This window comes from Helianthus annuus, chromosome 17, assembly GCF_002127325.2.
Source record: "Helianthus annuus cultivar XRQ/B chromosome 17, HanXRQr2.0-SUNRISE, whole genome shotgun sequence".
In the NCBI taxonomy this organism is placed as follows: Eukaryota; Viridiplantae; Streptophyta; class Magnoliopsida; order Asterales; family Asteraceae; genus Helianthus; species Helianthus annuus.
In genome coordinates this window covers 118,999,808-119,021,783 of record NC_035449.2, presented here as the reverse complement: position 1 = coordinate 119,021,783, position 21,976 = coordinate 118,999,808, and the positions used below count along the sequence as shown (strand labels likewise).

The following is a 21,976-nucleotide window of genomic DNA, read 5'->3' as shown; positions in this document are numbered from 1 at the left end:
TATTGGTTACGTTGCTAATATGAATTATTATCGGTAACATGGGCGAAGGATAGTGGGGGCGGGAGGGGGGCGACCGATCCCCCGAACTTTTCGCTTAGTAGTGGAGAGTATGTAGTTTTCGTATATAAATTTTGGGTATATACGTTTTCGACCCCCCGTTTTATAGAAATTTTTGGGTATATACGTTTTCGACCATCCGGTCGGAAATCTCAAGCTTCGTCACTGATTGGTAAAACAAATACGTTATAGTTTGATTGTTAAAATTCAATTTCTTCAACGGCACTAGAATGTTTGGAAGCCATATCATTCAGGAAGGCTAATATGGTATAGCCCAGTTGGTTAGGGTGTTTTCCACTAAGTGGTTTCCTCCTGGGGAGGTCTCAGGTTTGATTCCTACTAAGTGCAAAACTACGTAAATATGGAAGAACACCTCTGGAAGGGATTCGAACTTGGGGTGAGGGATTTAAACAGCATATGCTGACCCCTTTGGAGTTAGCTGGAAATCCAGTTGATTTACCGTTAAAAAAAAATCATTCAGGGTTTTTCATTGACTTAGCGAGATTAATGTTTAAATGCTTTCACTAAAATAATAAGAATAAAAGACTACAAGATCCTAAAAAGCTATGTCAATTGCCACCATGTGTGTTTGTGTGTAAAGTGACTCGAGTAAAAGCTCAAGATTCTCATTGGAATCAATCTAACAATTTAATGGCAAACATGTTAGATATATTTTATTTACATTAATAACTTTTTTTTAAAAACAGAATATTATCACGATAAAATTATTAATTACATTATTTAAAATTGTATATTTATTATTTATAAAACAAATCAGCTAGTAAACACTTTAGTAAAGGGAGTTCGTTTCTTGATCTTCTCTGTGCTTTGTGTACAAGTTTACAACCCCTATACCTCTCTATATTCTATTCTCTGTGGCATCTTTGAATAAACCGTTACTGATCCGGTTTTCTTTCTTATTTTTCATCTTTAACGAAAAGAAAGAAAATGTTGAAGTTGTTTGGTCGTGAAAGGCCGATCCATGAAATACTTGGAAGTGGAAAAGGTATGTATGGTTGCATATAGATTGCATGAGTTATGATCATATTCAGTAGCGGACCCTGAATTCCTTTTTTACGAGGGTCACATAGTTCTTTTACCAGATGAGTCCGGTCAACAATATTTTGGGTTCTTAAGTACTATAAATAACTAGTGCTTTATGGTGTTATAATTTATGGATTGGGAGTTTTCCAAAAATTTTTTTGATTTTTCATTGTTAATCCAAAGGTTTTATCTTTTTCATTTTAACCCATTTGATTCTTTACTTTTAACCTAAAACTTTTCATCTTTTCAATTTAACTGCATCACTTTTTTATTTTCAACTTTGGTCACCTATGCTTTTCATCTTTCGCAAATTTTTCGTTTTACGTTTCGTTCAAAATTTTGGAAGTTAACACGCCGCAACATGCGTGTGGGGTTCAATGTTTTTCCATCTATCTTTTCTGGTTTGACAAGCTCGTCGTAACACGTCTATTTTTTTCTAGTTATTTATAAATTCAATCTTTGTGATCAACCAAACAAAAGTAGCATATAAATAGTAAAGAAATCAATTGCGTTATGTACGTACTACAATAAACAAACAAATATATTATTTCATCATTTTTACTATTGAGAAACAAAAATTGTGAATTTCAGTCGCAGACATTTTATTATGGAGGAACAAAGCTATATCAGGTGCGCATTTTATTGGCATGATGGGGATATGGTTTCTTTTTGAGGTTGCAGAGTATAATCTTGTGACATTTTTTTGTCACGTGACAATCACCACCATGCTTGTAGTATTTATTTGGTCAAATGGAGCTCGAGCCTTCAATTGGTAATTTCTAGTTCCACTATTTATTAATTTGTAGATGGGAATGAATGGAAGAGGAGGGGTCAACCATCCGACCTCTCATATTTTCTATTAACATGGTTATTCAACGTCGTCATTTTCTTGTAATTTTACTTTCAAAACCCTAAAAACCAATAAAGAGGTTGAAACTCATGTAAAAATTCAGTTTGTAGTCTTGACTATATATGTTCTTAGTTCTGTCACTTCCGGACAGAAATAGAATTCACCTGGCATATTTTGTATTAATAGGGTAACCAACGTCAGTCGTCTCTTCAACTTTTCCTCTAAACATCATTGTTAAAGGAAATTATGAAAATAATTTGTAGTGGATGTTAACCCTAGTTTTGAAATAGAGTTAACTGTAATTTTCGTCCTTGTGGTTTTATCACTTTTGCCATTTCAGACTAATTTTAAAAAATGCACCAGTTTCCTCCCTAACATATTGGAAACGTGCTACTTCAGTGCAAAAATTAAAATCCATTTAAGTCAGACATGTTAAATGCAGAGTATTATTGTCATTTCATAAAATAAGGTGAAAATAAAAGATATATTAATTGACAATAATACCCTTCATTTAACCTTTCCGACTTAACTGGGTTTTAATTTTCGGACTAAGGTGGCACGTTTCCAATATGTCAGGAAGAAAACTCTTTTTTGAAATAAAACATTTTAAAATTGTTTGTTACAGGACTCCACCCAATATCCCGGTAATCCAACTTGAGGAATCAATGTTATATAAAGATTTATGTGAAAAAGTGAACTTCTTCATGTTGACGCTCATCAACATTGCATGTGGAAATGACATTATACACTTTTGTTTGGTAATTTAAAGCTTGTAGAGAAAACTTTGTTTTGACACATCAAATTTACTTTTTCATCGTTTTAGCAGAAAATACTTGTTATTACAACATATGATTTATATTTTCATCGTTTTATCAGACACTTCTCGCTATTGAGTTACTAGCAATGATCGGGAACTATGTCTCCACACCAAATCTTCTTTTTATAGGTAAATAATTTGTTGTTTTATCTATTATACATTTATAAAGTCATGTGTACTCTTCACACATACATGCATATTTACAGAGGGCACATCTTGTAAAACGATATATATTGTTTGATCGGATTAGCTTCAAGAGTGAACAAATTCTTAAAAGTGAACTAATTAAACTAATCTTGGCCATTGATCATTTGTTAGATTAAAAAGGTAAGATTAACATTAGCAAAGTATTTTTTAATTAAAATCCCTTAATTTTCTCATCTCTTAACCCCCCCCCCCCCCTCCTCTCTCTCTCTAATTTTTAATTATTTATCTAAGATTGAAATTGTAATTATTTTTTACCATTAACTTTTTTTTTTTTGAATATGTGATGAAGTTATTTATTTTTGCTATTACCAACATAATTAAACACTGAGTAAAAAAAACTAACTCATACATAAATGTGTCTCACTCTATACACATATGTATCTCGAGTATCACACGAAGATACAAATATATTTCATTCGATACACAGATATACATTGATGTTTTAATTATATGATTATGTATATACATATGCGTATATTACGTTTATACATACATGTAACTTGTTTGGTTCTAGTTGCTTTTATAATTTTATATAAATCTACGTATATGTGCATACGTATTATGTTCTTTATTATGGATATACACATATGTATATTGTGATGTATATACATATATGTATATTACGAATTTACATACATGTGACTTGTTTTGTTTTCATTAATTTCATAACTTTTATATGAATCTACTCGTGTGCATGCATAATATACTATATGTTGTTAATATACACATATGTAACAATTTCTGAATATAATACACGAATGTATAAAAGTCTGTACACATGTGTATAAACTGACAGTTGTGTATCTTGTATAAACTGATAGTTAGCGAGACTGTACACATGTGTATAAACTAACAGCTGTGTATCTTGTATAAACTGATAGTTAGCGAGACTGTACACATGTGTATAAACTAACAGTTGTGTATCTTGTATAAATTGAGAGTTAGCGAGACTGTACACATGTGTACAGGGCCGGCTCAACCATTTTGGTGGCCCAAAGCAAAACAAAAATTCGGACCCTTCAATTTAATTTTATTTTTTAGATTTATATTTACAGTTTTTACTTGGGGTGGAAATTAATATTAAAAAACCCATATAAGAAACTAAATGGCACTTATAAATTTATAAATTAAGTGGTTTTTTTTTGTTAAATGAAATTGTATAGCATCGGATTCTATAGCAAAAATTAGAAAAAATAATTAAGTAAATAATAAACCCAAAAAAAAGGAAAAATAATTAAGAGAGAATTTTTTTAGGAGAGATAGGCCTTAAATGTGCTAATAATTATTAAAAGATGTGAGTTAATGGGATTTGAACCCATGCGTACACACAACACAAACAGCAATACAACCACCAGAACAAATCGAACTTTATGATTATACCTATCAAAGTATATTTAATATTTAGAAATTTGTATATTTTTTAAACAAATGAGGCCCTAGATATTTGGTGGCCCAAAGCCCTAGCTTGAGAATAATTGGGCTTGGGCCGGCCCTGCATGTGTATAAAATAACATCTGTGTATCTTGTATAAACTGATACTAGCGAGACTGTACACATGTGTATACACTAACAGCTGTGTATCTTGTATATACGGAAACTAGCGAGATTTTAGGGATTTTGATTATATTGTTTAATAAATACAATTTACAAAAGACGAAAATACCCTTATGTCAATTATCTCAAAGGAAAGTTATAACATTATAATTACAATCTTATCATTGTTTAAAAATCTCTAGATGATGTAATTCAATGGCCCAGATTAGTGCTCATAATTCACTCTCAACCTAGTGTTCTCTCTAGAACCATACCCTTGTTTGATCTATTAAATATTTATTTTAAAATCTTTTACATTGTAGTTATAAAAATTATTATTTTTTTAAATAATACTTTATAATTACATTATATATTTAATAACTCCGTTGACGGATTAGCAACAAAATTTTCTCTCACTACTGGTACTAAGGAGTGTGGTGCAATTCCTAGTCCTGTCAAAGACATTAATGTAAATGTAGGAGTATATATAGTGAATGTGTGAGTTTGTCATTCTAAAAGAAGCAACACATAACAAATAGTCTTTTGGTTTACAGTTTAGTCAAATTAACATTCTTGTATAAACTTGTTGGCTCAACATTTATTTTCGAAGAAACTATCAATCAAAATTACATATTTGCATATTAACACTAATAATAACCATTTAATTGCCTTATGTCACAGTGTTGGTGTGCATGGGGACGCATCCACATTTGTACGAGAAGCATGAAGCGAAGGTTGAGAGTTTGGTTGACCTGATTAATCAAAAAGTTTTCGAGATATACAAGACGCTCAACGAAAATATTATTTCGAAAATACCAAAATGGCCTAAGAAAACCGACTGATACTAGATCGACTAAACGAATCCGTCAAACAATGGTGTTCATTTATTTGTCACAAACTTACAATGAACACGTACTACTACACGCAGGTTTATATAACCTAGCTAAAATACCTAATATAACCTGGAAATTCATGTGAAATATGTTTCACGAAGATATAGCGGGGTGGTAAAACAATGTATAAGTTAATGAAAACGAATTAAAGTGACATTTTAGATTATTCAAAATGTTTTAGAATAAATATTGTTAAGTTCCTTGAATATTCTATTTACAAAATAATTAAAAACCTAGTTTATTCATATATTTTGGAATACATTTACCAAATCAATTATTTAAAGTTCCAATTTACATGTTGATGAAGATTCTCAATAAGAAAATTAGTATAAACATTTTTGTAGGATCGGTTTTCGACTCCGAAACGATTGTGAACCGACTCATGTAACGTGCGGAATCCGTATACGAACGTGGACTGAACACGAGAACGTACTATAAACGTAATTCTATTGATAATCTGAAAAGATACAAGAACCGTGAATCACCTAGAGCACTTTCTCCCTCTACTTTATCTCTCTAAGCACCAAGCTCTCCTAAGTTCCAAATGAGCAAAAGTCCTAAACTCTAACCCTAAGAGTTCTATTTATAGGCAAAGGATATAAGGAGACTTTCCTTATTTACAATTATGTCACCTTGCCTTTTACTAACTAGATATAACACTATAAGCTCAAGTATTCTTCTATTTCAGCTACGAATCGTATTGACGGAGGCAATAGACATTATTGCACTAACAGACTCCCCCTTGGATATTGCCGCAGTCAATCTCATAGCATCTTGTCTTTCTCTCTCTCTCTCTGAGTCTTCTTGAAGCTTTATCACATATTCAGCAACCTAGACTCCATCTTGCTCGAACAGAATCCCCGTGGATCTGTCTTCAGCTACAGCTCCCCCTTTCGGTAGACTCTTCCTTCAGGCTCCCCCTTTTGTCAAGCTTCCGTGCTTTTGGGATCGACACCTGGCTTTCCGGTTACAAGCTCTTTCAGGATAGTTACCTGGCTCCTTGAATGCACGCTCCCCCTTGTGTTGAGCTCGTCTTCAGACTCCCCCTTAGACTCGGCTATCGGGATCGTAATCTGGTACAACATCTGCAACTCTCAATCATTTATAAGTAAAAACATTTTGAACATCCAGGATTGAAAGACCTGGCTCACTCAGCATAAGCTAAAACATTTCAAATATAAGACAGTGAAAGCTTTTTCGATTGCCCAGGAATCGTGACCTGGCTCTAAAATATAATATTATGAATATATCCAGGATTATCTTGATTTCACTCCCCCTATCAAATTGCTTTAAAGATTTGACGATATTAAGAATCCAACATCGAAAACTAGCTCTTTACAATAGATTTTAACAATTTGATCATCCAAATCCCTCACAGTTAATCATCCAAGTCCAACTTAATGACCTTGGAGATTTCACAAACTGTTTTTGATTTTTGATTTTAAAAACCTACAAGTTTCAAATTAATGAACTTGTTTATTTTCAGAAACATGTTCATCATACTTAGATTTTGAAACTCAGCATTCAGACATCGGTTGTCGAAAATAAAGCTGAATCAAAATCTATTTGTATTTTCTGAAATATAAAGCAGTAAAGAAATATTTACAAACAATATTTTTGTTTGAGTTCGTGTCAAAGGATCATATCAGTTTATGACAAATCACTAGCACCATTGAGCTTTAAACACATTAAGTTATAAACGATTCACTTAGATTGTCAGTATACTGATCCACTTAAATTTTCACACAAAGTTCAATTGATTCGAGATACGCATTAGTGTTTTAAGTACTTAAACTTATTCGCGTGTCCCACCTCAGAATATACTCCTGTATCAAAATTCCCTAGATTCAGTCTTACAGGTGAGTGTACCAATCTGATATCTGTATCTGGGTTAGTGCGAGACCTTGAGAGCTCAGGTATGAACTTCCGTTCAGTCAAAGAGATGAAGGCTCGACTTTAGGTGTGTTCCCTTTAGGGAATCTTTTCTTCAACTGCAATTAATTCATATCTTTCGATATTTTTCAATTTTTGTGCAGAGGGTAGGCTTTAAAAGCGCGAAAAGTATTATACAAAGTCTAGGCCATTGCTTCCGCAATATCAGAAGACCAGGTATAATACCCCAGATATCAAACAATATAAAGACCTAGTATCTCAGAATCAGGCAATCTCTTAACCAAGATTTCGGGGGTTACTCATATATCCGAGAGATGTTCCCCACGAGATAAGTAAGTATTTGATATTTAAGTTTATATCTCGAAAACAATCTACTAAGCGTGTAAAAACCTACTGGCATATCATCAGTGAGACCGTTTAATCACATTTTAGCTTTCCATTTCTTTAGCGTACTGTGATTGTCTAACTGATGTACTATCATTTCCTTTTTTTACACAAAAACTCATTTTTGAATTTTATCATGTTTTTGGCTTTTTCAAATTTTCAAATGTTTGTGGATTTTCTAAAATTTTCTTACTCCCCCTAAAATTCAAAACATTTAAAGAAAATTTGATAACCGATGCTGACAGCTTTGTCTCGCCATCCATTTTCTGCTTTTCATGCTCTGTTTTGCAGAAAATATACAGTACCCCCATGATTTACAACACATTGATATTTTACAGTTTGAAAACCTTTTTTCAATCTTGTGAAATTAATCATGTTTGTTCAGCCGTGAGGGTTTCGGCGTATTCAATCAAAATATTTTTTTGAATTTTTGACAAATTTAAAAACAAACACATTTTTTTATTTTTCAAATTTTTGACAAAATAAAAACATATTTTTGGTTTTTAAACTTTTCAAAATAAAAACAAACTCCCTGTTTAGTAGTCGCAGGGACCAGCAGCCTCTTCTTGTGCCAGGCTGCTCCGACATTCCTCTTGATGGCATTCAGTTTTCTTCGGAAGCACCTGCACATTCAACTTAATTCAATCTTAGCCCAGGTCTGTTTGACCTTAGGCATTTCAACACAATATGATTCATTCAACTTTGGAAAATCTTTGTCATTTTGAGAACAAACTTTTTCATTTTTGACTTCAACTTTTTCGTCATTCACAGAAGTCATTTGTTTCTTAACTGTCCATGTTTGACCTTTTGGAGCACCTCTTTTGTAAAAATGTGATTCCTTTTTAACATTTTGATTTTCAACAACTTTTGTTTTCCAAAACTGATTTTGTTTTGTTGCATCGACAGTTGTTTTCCAACTTTGTGTTGTTCTAAATCTGGGTATGTGAGAATTCCAGGTTTGTCTTGAATCAAACCTATTAGGGTTTGATTTCCAAGTTTGATTCGAAGCAAACTTGTTTATATTGTACCTCCAAGTTTGTTTTGAATCAAATCTAGTTGACCTTTGTTTCACATCCTCGGATTTTTGTTTTTCAACATCATCACTCTTCTTTTTCGTCTCAACACCAACAAGTTTCAGATTTGGACACTTGCGTGCAAGATGTCCAGTTTGATCACATTTAAAACATGTTCTTTTTGAGACATCTTTGAGCTGTTGTTTTTGTTTTTTCTGAGCATAGAACTCTTCATTAGACTGTCATCTAAATTAAAGTTCTTTCTCTTCTTCTGAACTTCGTGGAGGCGTAGGATTAGGGTCAAGGACTTCTAGAGGATATTGCAGTAAGGTCTTTGGTGTCTTTCAAGGACGTAGGCTTTTCCCATTCTTTAAGGGAATTTTCCGATGATTGCCTTCTCGTGTTTATGCCCAAATGATGTTGTATGCTATTATACATGATTTACATTGTGTTTACGCCCAAATGATGTTGTATGCCATTATACATGATTCACATTATATTGTGCCACTCTTATCACGTTCTTGGTATGGGCGACTTCTTAATCCTGTATTCTTTCTATATTCTTTGACTTGGTGTGTTGGTTTGCTGTTCGTTTTCGAGCCAAGGGTCTCTCTGGAAGCAGCCTCTCTATCCCTAGGGATAGAGGCAAGATCTGTCTACATCCCACCCTCCCCAGACCCTATAAATAGCTCTGCTATTTGTGGGATTTACTAGGTATGGTTGTTGTTGTTGTTGTTCTCTTCTTCTGAACTTGTTCCGTGAACAAAATTCATTTTTGTTTGATAATTTGGCGTTTCATTTTTCTTCCAATTTTGTTTCTTTTTATAACCCAACCCAGGCTTCATGTTTTTCTTCTTGTAACCAGGTTTATTATAAAAAGTTTTATGACTTTTTCCAGCGAATTTTGGAATCTCATATTTTTCAATTTCAATCATTTTGAAAACTTTGTCAATCTTTTCTGAAATCACATTCTAAATCGGGAATTCAATATCTGAGAATAATTTGTCCGATCCAATCATGGTATAAACCAATCCTTTTGAATCATCATTCACCTTTTTTCTTAGATTTTGAGTTTTTCAGATAACCTTCATGAAAACTACCTTCATTTTCATCCTGTGATTTAGTTTTACCTGTTTCCACCGACTCTTCTTTCAGAACACTTTCAATGACCTTACCTACCACCTCTGAATCACTAGAATCATCAGATTCGGAATAGGTTACGTCAATGTTATCTGGCAATTGATCAACCATGTTGAAAGATTTTTCCACCTTCTCGTCATCATAGAACGTGAATTTTTCCTCAAACGGTGGTGGAACTTGATGAAACTCTGAGCCAATACCTTTCTTGTTTTTCTCAGAATCATCATTACCCGGTTTTATGTTGAAAATTTTTTCAAGCACATATGATGATGCATGATAACTATGTAACTTGTTGTTATCCTGTTCTAAATCAGCTATTTGACGCTTTAGCTTAGCAACATCCTCAATGTAAGAATTTACAACTTGTTGCTTTATTTCATACTGTCGCTTAAGCGTATAAGTTGTTTCAGAACAATATTTCAATCTGGATTGAACAAGTTTCATTTGGCTCTTCAGATCTCCATATGACTCTTTTGTAATGTGATAGGCCAATTTTATTGAATCGTATTCCTTTTTCATTTCTTGAAAAGCATTTTCTTTTTGTAAACACTATTCTGTCATTTTCGAAACCTTTTCTTTCAAAATTTCATTTTCTTTTTCTAAACTCTTGCACTTTTGTGTTAGTTTTTCATCATTTTCTCTTAAAACTTTTTCATTTTCTAACATTTCTTTGCATTTATTTTGAAAACTTCTTTGATTTTAGTGAATTCTAGATCTCTTGTTCTGAACTTTTTGTCTTTTTCAGTACAAACACTGCATGTTTCCATGCATTCTTGCACTGTTCAATAGTTTTTAAGATTTCAGATTCAGTTTTTACCTTAGTGATTGGCTCTTCGGCTTTCGCTTCCGTCTTTGTTTGATCGACTTCTCTGTTTTGCTGTTCCTCACCAACAATAGCACCATCATTCACTTTAACCGAGCTTTCAAACTTCTTCTCAGCTTCTTCTTCTTTCTTCAGATTATATTCATCTTTCACAGTCTCTTCTTCTGCCTTCTTTTCTTCATCAACATTCTTTTCCTCAGCAACTTTCTTCAGTTCATCCACCAGATTCTCAACATTCTTCTTCATCCTCTCTTCATCTCTTCGTCGTAGACTCACTGTCATGACGTCTCTGACAATTTTCTTCAACTTTTTCTCATAATTCTTATCTTTCGCAAGATTTGAATAAAATTCGCCAGATAGAGGGATTACTGCAAGAACATTTTCATAAACTATTTCCTTCTTGTGGACAACTGGTTCACCATCTCTGTTGACACAACATTCTCGCTTTTTGTCATATCTTCCATTGCTTATAGCTTCTTCATACTCTTTCTCCATCTCTTCAATTCTGTATCCAACAATGCATCTCTCTCTGTATGTTTTCTCTTTCAGAATCTCTTCTCGACTTCTTTCCTTTATCTCGGCAACAAATGCACGATGTATGTTTGATGATATAGTTCTGCCATGAGCTGTGAACCGATCATCAACAAGATCATCTTCTGAAAGGAATTCGCTCCAGTCAAACCGTTCATCATCTTGAATCACAACACAAGCTCTTGATTTCTCCTTTTTAGGATTATCTTCAATTTGTTTCAACCTTGGTGATTCCTCTCTGTTCTTGTGATAGATCGCCTTTTGATAGTAATCTTCTTGTGATAGAGTTTCTGCATTCTCGTTTGAAATGACCCTTTTGCTTGCATTTGAAGCAGGTCACTTTTGATTTGTCGAAGCCCAGCTTTGTTGATGGTCCACAGATTGATTGTCTGCCAGTAATATCCATGAACCCCTGAGCTCGTCGAATGCAGCTTGCCAAACACCATCTCAGATCAATGAGCTCCATCTCTTCTGGATCAATCTAGTCGTAATCTTCCTTTGTCAGTTCGGAATTTCCAATTTTCCCAGCTACCCGATCTTCGTATGATTCCAAAATTGATCCCAGAAGACTCATTTGTTGTTTAGCAGCATTGATGTTCATTGTCGAAGACTTCTTTAGCTTTAAGGCGATGTTGCAGAGAATCACTTCAGGTTCTTCAGAGTTTGATGTTGTTGACGATGAATGATATCCTGGAACGTAACTTGATGAGCTTTTCTGTGGTTCTTTTGTCTTTTCAACACTGAATGCTTGGTGATTCATTTACAGTCACCTGAGGTACATTGCCCTTGTAGTAAAGACCGACATTCTGTTGATGCGAAGAGCTACTCATCTTGTTCTGTTTCTGCAATTCAAGTTCATGAGTTTCAGTCTTTTCAATCAACACAGCGAGAGTGATTGTTTCATACAACACATCATTTTTTAAAATAAACACGAACGTTTGCCACTGATCAGCTCGTGGTAACGCTTCAATGATTTTATCAATAATTTCTTCACGTGTTTTGACAATTCCAAACCTATCGAGTACGATTTTAAGGTGACAAAATCTTTCTATCATTTGTCTTACAGATTCACCTTTTAAACCGTCAAATAAATCAAATTCTTTTTTAAGTAACGCTATTTTGTTCTTTTTGATTTGTTTACCACCCTCAGCTTTAACCCGTAAAGCTTCCCAAACAGATTTTGATGACCCGTCATGTTCAAGTGATGCAAAAATGTCATCTTTAATTGATGATTGGATTAGAGCAATCATTCTCTGTTCATATGAGAAGTTTTTCTTGTCATCAGTGGTTAAGCTCTTGAGTGGGATTTCTTCGCCTTTGTCATTGGCAGGTCTATCATATCCAAACTCTAAACAAAACCAGATTTCGTGTTCATAAGCTTTAGCCCAGTTGATAATCGTTCTTTCCGCTATGTGTAATCTTCAATACTTTTGAACTTTGGTGGTTTTAAATGGGTTCCGTAAAAGTTATCATGTTAATGTTATCATTGATTGCTTTTGTTATGGTTTTAGGTGTGGAACAGTTGAAGTTTCGGAGGATTTGGATGTGAACGCTTTGTAGAACGTTGATGTGTGTAAAATTCAACATATAACTTACATCAATTGTGGCATAAAACTAACCCTTTTTTAGTATTAATGTTGGAAAAAGTGTGCTTTTGTCTTCCTTTCGTATTTTCAGGATTGAATGAGCTCAAATGAACAAAAGAAGCAAAAAGGCAGCTAAATCTAACATAAATACAAGAAAAGGAATAAACGTGGCATGCCCGACCCCTCGACAACATCCTCCCAAGTAAAAACAAGAGAACAGAAGGCTGAACACGACCCGTGCTCACAGAACACGGGGGCGTGCCCAAGTGTCTGCAGAAAAGACAAAGTTATAGAAGCTTCTATCACCCACCATGGGGGCGTGCCCAGCGGACACGGGGCCGTGGTCAACACTAAGATTCGCAGAATCCAGGGAAATCTTGATAGTATAGATACGCTTCTGCACACGGGGTCGTGCTCAGCGGATACGGGGGCGTGGTCAACTAATGCAGACAAACTGCAATTAATGAAGAAAGAGAAGATGGGTGGACACGGGGCCGTGTCCGGGCTTCTGTACAGGCTATAAATAGGGGTGCTTGGCTCACTTGCAAATCATCCCTTGGCAAACCACCTCTCTCACACTTCACCCACACTCCACCACCACCACAACACCATCATCCATCATCCATCATCCATCATAGAGTGTGTGTAGTAGTCTCGGGATCCAAGATTGATCATAAGAGTTCTTGACAATCAAAGGCCATGTTTGCCTAAGTCTCTTACATCACTTGGTGAAGACAAGCAATTAGTGTAATACTTTTTATTTTTAATCTTTTCGCACTTTTTATTTGGTTATGTATTAATGACTTTAATAACTAGTTTCTTATGTTGAAGGTGAGTCTTCCTTATCATTTGTCCGTGGTGTCTTGTCGTTACTTTACTGTCTATATAAAATAAAAGATTTACACCATTCATATATCCACGGTCTATATGGAGATATGTTGGCTACCTGGTCGGGGGTTAAGGGAATGGTTTGGTAAGAGTCTTGCCTTGTTCAGTGTATAGATCCTGCAAGGACCTGGGTCAAGCTTAGTAGGATCTCCTTCAATACCCACTGGTATTGGATGGTGGGGGTCCGAATTTCTTGATCCCCTCATATGTAAACTACTATTAATTTATTAACCCGGCTATTTAGGATTGTATCCCTGCTGACTCAAACTACTCAGCCGAGGGTAACGTCACCTTCAAAAGAGGGGCCTACCACATTACGCATTAATAACTTAATTAATTATCTTTCAATAATCAAAGCCTTTAGGATTGTATCCTTGCTAACTCAAACTACTGGGTTGAGGGTAACGTCACCTACTACAATAACTAAGATAATCTCTTAAAAAGTGCAAAAGTGTGGAGATAATCTCTTAAGATAATCAAAGGTTACACTAAAGGCGAGTCGGATCCAGTTGATTCATCTTGTCTATCTGTTTTTATTTTTATTTTCATTTTCAGCATTTTTTTAGTTTTTATTTTCTAGTTTAAAAACCTTTTTCTAAACTTTTGATTTGATTAGACGTTGAGGATAAACCGGTATTTAAAGCTCTTGTGTCTTTGGACGACCTCGGTATCTTACCAACACTATACTACGCTCACGATGGGTGCACTTGCCCATATGTGTGTTTGGTGTTAGTAAATATCGTGTTTTATAAATTTAAAACTTGACTAAAGTGGTTAAAAAGTGCTAAAAATATACATAAAAATATAACACACCACACCCGCATCAAGTTTTTGGCGCCGTTGCCGGGGACACAAGGATTTTAAGAAAGTTAAGAATCAGCGGCTTAATTGTTTCTTTTATTTTTCTATTTTTTTAGGATTTTTCTTAATTTTTCAGTTTCTGCAGAGCTCAGCACGGGCCGTGCCTGGTCGGACACTGGCCGTGCCCAGCATTGTTACTGGCAGTTTTTATTTCCCGAGTCACACCCCAACCGATGGCGGAATCATCGGGACGCGACACTATGCGAATCAGATTGCTCAAGAGAATCCATAACAACTATATTGCGACAGTATTTAATGTGTTCATTATCCCATACTAATAAACCATACAATCATATAAGGTATCACAGATTTCTTGTCCTCTCGAACAATACAATTCGACAACATAGATTTTTAAGTGAGTTTCTAGACTTCCTAGCTTGATTCGATGTAGACTGCTACTAATCCTGCAACATACGTTAAAACAATGTCAATACAAAAGTATTGGCGAGTATACAAGTTTTGATAGTGTAGCATAAAAATAGATAAAAAGTGCTGCGAATTACCAAATACATAAACGAGATACCTCAACATACATGCAAAAAGACAGATACTACCAGCTAAGTCACTCGAGCTGCGATTGCGATTGCTATTCATCCTAACTAGACCCCGTCGGGTGCTATAGTACTATACTAGTTAAGGCGGGACCTCACGAGTATAAGTCCTAACGCATATGTAACTAGCATCGCGTATAAATATGCATAACAGTTATTCACAAATGATAAATAGATTGATTGAATAATTCGTTGATAAGTTTGATTTATTTAGGAACGTATGTTACACCCAAAAATGCGATTAAATGGGGTTCGAGTATACTCACAGTGCGTATTCGGAAAGCTAACACGGCTTGGTTGGATTTGGCGGAAAAATGTTTGAGAATACCCTGATTACAGACTGTTTGCGTAAGCGTTTGATAGCGCATTAAATGATAGCGAGATAAACAAGAAACGATTGATAATCCGATCGAATGCCGGCCCGTGCGGATAGGCTGCTGCCCGATCGGATGGGCTGCCCGATCGGCTAGCTTGTCCGATCGGCTCGCCTATCCGATCGGTTGGCCTGTTCGATCGGCTGGCTTGCTCGATCGGTTGGCCTGTCCGATCGGCTGGTCTGTCCGATCGGCTGGCCTGTCCGATCAGCTGGCCTGTCCGATCGGCTGGCCTGTCCGATCGACTACCTGTCCGATCGGCTGGCCCGTCCAACTATATTCGACTAAGTTTGAAGGTTTTTCGGTGGTTTTGGTCGAGACGTTGCTGTGACGTGCTAAACAACTAAAATTCCATCCAGTCCAACTTGTTCTAAAGGCCGCGAACCACCCCGTTCCATCAGATCTGGCCGTTCTTGACGGTTTTTCCATGTTTAACCCGAAATTGGTCGTCTCTTCATTAGGAATCAGATCTTGGACCAACACGACACTAGGAATGAGTAGAAGGCCGGTATAAGCTCCGATTCTACCGGTCTTGAGTGCTTTGAGTGTAAAAGAGTTGAAAGAAAGTTGGAAAAACCATCTTTCAATCCTTTCATTTATGATTATGTGTAGATATGTGGGAAAATGTTGTTTATTCTTGTGGAAATCCTTCGGATCTGAGTTGTTCTTGGTGGAATGAGGCCAACATTTGAAGTTCATAAGAACTTTATGATGACATCATCCTAGAACACCTCAAATCCATTGATTTCACGGTTAAAGGTTTAGATTCAAAAGATAGAAAGGTGGAGGAGTGCGTATAGATAAAAGAAGTACAAGATTTGGGTTGAAAACTTACAAGAATCGCGAGAAATCGAGAGATGAAGGGGTTGGAGCGTCTGGTCGAACAGTAGCAGTCACATCAAGTGTTCTTGATGTGACTGAGGGGTATTTATAGGCAAAGAGGAGGAGAAAGGGTAGTGACCTGGATCGGATGGCCTGTCCGATCGGCTGACATGTCTGTCCGATTGGTTGGCATGTTTGTCCGATCGGTTAGCATGTCTGTCCGATCGGTTGGACATGTCTTGTCCGATCAGTTGGACATGTCTTGTCCGATCGGTTGGACACCTCCGGCGGTTGTGTCTCCGCATTTGGATCTGTGCGTTACACGTTGCGATGATTTTGTTACACCGTTTTGCATAGATATATATTTAATTATTCATAAGGGTCGTATGTATGTATGCATATCATGTATTTAATTATCCAAAGTTGCGATACATTAGCCGGGTCTTGTTTCGAGTATGCGATCATCTTGCTACGCTTCACGACAATTGAGGAGGGTAGAATAGGTCCTCTCTCAATGTCATCGTGAACGTTAAATGTATTTTAAGTAATGAGTTGCACTGCGTCACACCACGGCTTATCAAGGAGGGTAGAATTGGTCCTCACTCGACATCTTCGTGGTTGTCAGCAAGTGCAATGTGATGTGATAGCGATAAAATATGCGATAATATGCGAAATATTGTGATGCAGCGATATGTGCGATATAGGTACATTATGATCCGAATCTCTGGTGCTAGGATAACGAGTATAACGAGTAGTAACAACGCACGAAAGTGCGGGTTGTTACATTCTCCCCTGCTTTAGGAAATTTCGTCCCGAAATTAATCCACTAGTAGGGTTGCAAGAGTTTATGCGAATGAGAATAGCGATTTAAGAGCATCTAGATAAGCGAGCGATCGATTAAAATTCGACGAGCGAGAGTGCTGCGATAACCGGCTATAGCAGCGAGTAGGGTGATTTGCAGGACAAAAGATGATAACGCACACCGAAAGCGATTAGAGAGTGTTTTAAATTTCCGAAAAGTCGATTAATTAGGAAAAATTCGTTTATGAAAGTCTTCTCACGGTGCGGTGTTAACTGTAGCGGTGTTTACACCAGCACGATGAGAAAGGTTTTGTTAGGTTATTAAAAGATTTTAAAGTGACTAAAAATCATTTTACGAAATTTTCCTCGCCAAACGGCGTTGACTTGAGTCGATTGTCACACTGGTGTCACACGAAAATCTCGTTTTCTACAAAGGTTTTAACTAGTTTTTAGGAAAAGTTTTGTAAGAAAGATGAGTTCAAAATTTGTGTAAACAAAATCCTTTCATTATACTAAAAATTTAAATTTAAGGTCGGCCCCGCATGGTACTTTCCCACGAAAGTTCTACAATATGGCTAAAACACTTATATATAGGAAGTACCAGCGGCGTATCCACCATGTTTTACCCATATGGCTTCCGTCTCGTGAGGCGGTGTCATATGTGTCGACATAGTACAGACAACATAGAATTGCGATGACTCGATCCAAACGAGAAGGGTTGGGTCAAGTCTTGAAAGGGCGAACTGAGCGATGAAGTCGTTTTCGAGCTCAGTTCAGTGATACAAGTGAGGTAGTGAATCGATTGACGACACAACATAACACACTAATCAAAAGCGGTAACGATAAGTGAAAAGCGATAAGAGACAAGCGAAGAGCGATGAGCGATAGCGTCAAGCGATAGCGACAACCGTTGAGTGATAAGTGACAGTTGATGCGTTGCGAGCAATGGAGACATGCGATTCGATTAGATTTAATAACACCACAATTTTTAACTACCATTAACCCTCATGGCCTTTTTCCACGAAGGTCTGCTGATACGGCTAAAACACCACCGTGTCTTAGCCCTATTAGCTTCGTCCCGTGAAGCGAGGTCATGAGTGCTAACATAACACAGCTAACACAGATAACACAAATAGCGATGGCGATAGGCGTTGAGAATATCGAAGCGATAAGTTAGGTGCGAGAGGCGTTACGGCGTGAAGCGACGAGTGGTGTGCTATACTCGTCAAGCGATTCACAATACGCGATTCCCAGCAGGTGATACACAGTAGCGATAAGCGATAGAGCGATACACTCGTAATTAGCAATGCATAAAAAGGGGCACACACACATAAGCGATTAAGCGAGAACACCAAAAGTGATAGTGATCCACACAACAAGCGATAGCCAGCGGTAGAGATTGCGTGACACGCACAATATGCGAATGCGATTTCGAGCCACGTAATAAGCGTCTGAGATTGCGAACACACAATAAGCGATAGCGCGAGACACTTAATACGATTGCGATTTGCGAGATAGATTCCATGCGATAATGCGATTGCGAGCGTGTTGACTTACGAAAAGTCTTGCGAGTACACGCTTTGGTTTGCGATTGAGGTTGTTACGCCTTGCGATGTATAGTTTAGTGTGTCGAAAAATAACCACCATAGTATAATAGGTCTACGTTCCAACTCCACATGGCACTTTCTTCACAAAACTTCTGTTGGCACAGCGAAACACCGTCATGTTTCCAACCATGCGCCTCTGTTCCGTGAATAGGTGTCACACTTCGTCAGACATGGTCAAGAAGCTTATATATAGGAAGTACCGGTGGCGTATCCACCGCGGTTAACCATGCCCTGAACGTAAAGGTATCATTGAAATTCACTACGATCTCCGTGCACTAACCAAAATAATCCCGTGTGCACCCGTGATTAATCTGATCCTTGCACGTTTATCGTACCTTATCTCAAGAACGCATAGTAGGGGTAAATATATATTATATAACACATAGTGCTAGCATATCGATCGTGTGCGAGTATAAGAGAGAAAATAGAATCCACATGCGTCGAGTGTTAGAATAAGTTCCACACATAAAAGAGATTAACAGCGATAAGTCGTATTATTACAACAACATTAGAAACAAAATAACGTTGCTGTGGAGGACTTTTGCGGAGACTGCGGTTGTTGCTGAAATTCCTCAGGGCTGCGGTCTGGTGCGGCAGTTCTGGGTAAAGTGACCATACCAGTTGCAATTGTCGCAATAACGACAGCTAGTTCCTGGTGGGTGATGATACGTACATATGAGACACTGAGGATGGCTTCCGGTGTAGACGCGCTTCACCAGAACGGGGGTAAATCGTAGCGGAGTGGGGTTTGGAATTTCATCCACGCTTGGTTCCTTTCGCTTGCGGTTGAGCTCGTTGCAATCCTGCGATGAGGTGTCGTTGTCGGATTCGTCTGATGATTCGCTGGAGACATCGGCAGTGGATTCCTTAGAAGAATCGTTGGTAGATTTGCTGGAGGAGTCGTCAGAAGAATTGATGATGATTGCTTGATGAGCTTGTTTGACAGGATTCTTGGATAAGAATCCGTCCAGGACTCGTTTGTCGTTGATCTCTGCAGCTAAACAGTAGGTCTCTTCAATGGTAGCAGGTCTTGCAGCTTCGACAAAATCACCTACACACTCAGGTAAGCCGCGGATGTACTTTGGAATGGCTTTTTCTGAAATGTTGACTTGACTTGGGCAGATTGCGCTAAGCTGCTTGAACCTTGCGGTGTAGCCAGCATTGTCACCTTCGACTTGCTTGATTTCCAAAATTCGTCTTCTAGCTGCTGGACTTCGTGGGGCGGGCAATACTCTTCCTTCATGAGCTCTTTCAGCTCATTCCAAGGGAGAGCATAAGCCGCGGAGATCCCACGTTTGTTACGTTCGGCGGTCCACCAGTCGAGTGCCCACGATTGAAATACTCCGGTAGCGCAAGTAGTACGAAAATCATCGGGACACCTAGTGTGTCGAAGGGTGACTTCGATAGAATCAAACCATTGGAGTAGTTGAGAGACACCTCCTTCACCTGTGAATTCCATCGGATCACAGGCTTTAAAGTGCTTGTAAAGAAAAGCAGATTGCGGCGCTTCCGTCTTAGAGTCTTCCGAGGATCGAGAGTTGCTGAGAGAGTGCACTTGAGCGACAATTTGAGGAATGAGCTTGACCACTTCCTTGGTCACAAGCGAAGCAATCCTCTTATCAGCGCATCGTTTGACTCTTCTCCAAGCCATTCGTGTCGAGGTAGAGTTGTTGGAAGGCATCTAGACAGAGAGATATTCGGAGTGAGATTCGGTCATAATGATTTTTGAGTTTGCGATGCGATTGAGCGTGATCAAAACTTGTAGCGTATAATATATTAGATTTCGCATAGGAGCCACATAGGAGACACGAGATTCCTAAGTTCTCACACAATGATTTGTTTTGTATATATAAATAGTTGTAATTTATACTCACCCACGTACATATCGGTGTAAAATACGCGAGGACGTGATGGGAAGGAGAGATGGGGAGCGTAAGCGAGTAATTAGACATTAGTTTTGTTGCGAACATTCGGTCTTCATTTTAGATTGCGATGGCTGTGCGAGTTGTGCGTTTTGTAAAATAGAGAGCGAAAATTGATAAATCGTAAAATAAACACATAAAGCGTGCGTAGTTCATCAAAGCGTAAAACCGGCGAGTCGTAGGCTTAGTAAGATAATCAGAGTGCCTCGGGTGTTTAGGCGTCGACTACCCAAGGTAACCCGAGTATATCCAATAAGCTCGTGCATGCGCGTTGACCTTGAAGACTTATGTTTCCACTGGGATGCAAATCATGACATTCGTCCTCTTAGTCATCGCGTGGCTCGAGTCATTGTTATGGTCGAGTCCTTGGTGAGAGCTTTTCAAAAACCATTTTAGCGAGTGGAACGGTTTATTAAGGTACTGCAGCAATAACACGTTGATCTAGTCGCCACCATCCGGGTATTTGGAGTTACAAAGGTGTGGCTGGAGCGCATATTGTGTTTTCTGGGTTGTGCTTTTTGGCAGCTATCTGGCATTGGTTTCACCCCTGTCTTAACAGCCTTGTTCCTAGTTGCGGTGGTGCACATCGGATAAATCCGAGAGTTCCACCTAGAAGTTCGAAATGGAGATTTTTGTCGAGATAGGGATGTTACTCCTAGCTTGACGAAAAGTTCTCGTGCTAGAAATGCGCTGAGTAAGCAATCTTATCGAGAGTTCTCGGTTTTCACACCTGGTCTCGACTGGATCACTCGGTTGTGATATGCGAGTATTTTTGAAAACATGGGTATTGTGTCAGCCTTAGGAAAGGCTAAGTAGTGTTTCGTCCTTAGGAAAGGCTTCTTCGTGTGAAGCGGTAGTACGCGGTGTTCACACAAAGTTGTAGTTTTTAGCAATTTCAATCGAGAGTATCAAGTAGGCTCAATACAAACCTTACTGGGTTCGTACGAGTCGGCCTGTTGGTACTTAGACTATAGACTAGGTCATTTCTAAGACATCGACCCGGACTAGGTCGAGTCTTGCCTAATTCCCTATAGTTATGGCTCTGATACCAATCTATCACACCCTAACCGATGGCGGAATCATCGGGGCGCACCACTATGCGAATCAAATTGCTCAAGAGAATCCATAACAACTATATTGCGACAGTATTTAATGTGTTCATTATCCAATACTAATAAACCATACAATCACATAAGGTATCACAGATTTCTTGTCCTCTCGAACAATACAATCCGACAACATAGATTTTTAAGTGAGTTTCTAGACTTCCTAGCTTGATTCGATGTAGACTGCTACTAATCCCGCAACATACGTTAAAAGATTGTCAATATAAAAGTATTGGCGAGTATACAAGTTTTGATAGTGTAGCGTAAAAATAG

General features: G+C 37.6%; 2 protein-coding genes across 2 annotated transcripts in view; one reads left to right on the top strand and one right to left on the bottom strand.

The window, feature by feature from the left end:
• Positions 1-967: 967 nt before the first annotated feature.
• Positions 968-5,567, top strand: LOC110923559 (reticulon-like protein B9). The gene is made up of 5 exons (XM_022167636.2): positions 968-1,063; positions 1,693-1,873; positions 2,577-2,709; positions 2,828-2,897; positions 5,190-5,567. The coding sequence occupies exons 1-5, from the start codon at positions 1,006-1,008 to the stop codon at positions 5,348-5,350; spliced, it is 603 nt and encodes a 200-aa protein (XP_022023328.1). The 5' UTR covers positions 968-1,005; the 3' UTR covers positions 5,351-5,567.
• Positions 5,568-8,214: 2,647 nt separating this feature from the next.
• LOC118488888 (myosin-2 heavy chain-like) overlaps positions 8,215-21,976 on the bottom strand; it is a 39,191-nt gene continuing 25,429 nt past the window's right edge. The window contains exons 4-6 of the mRNA XM_035986302.1: positions 11,956-12,533; positions 10,649-11,443; positions 8,215-8,301 (exon numbers count right to left, since the gene is read on the bottom strand). Coding sequence (XP_035842195.1) covers positions 8,215-8,301; positions 10,649-11,443; positions 11,956-12,533 — 1,460 coding nt within the window. The remainder of the gene's footprint in view (positions 8,302-10,648; positions 11,444-11,955; positions 12,534-21,976) is intronic.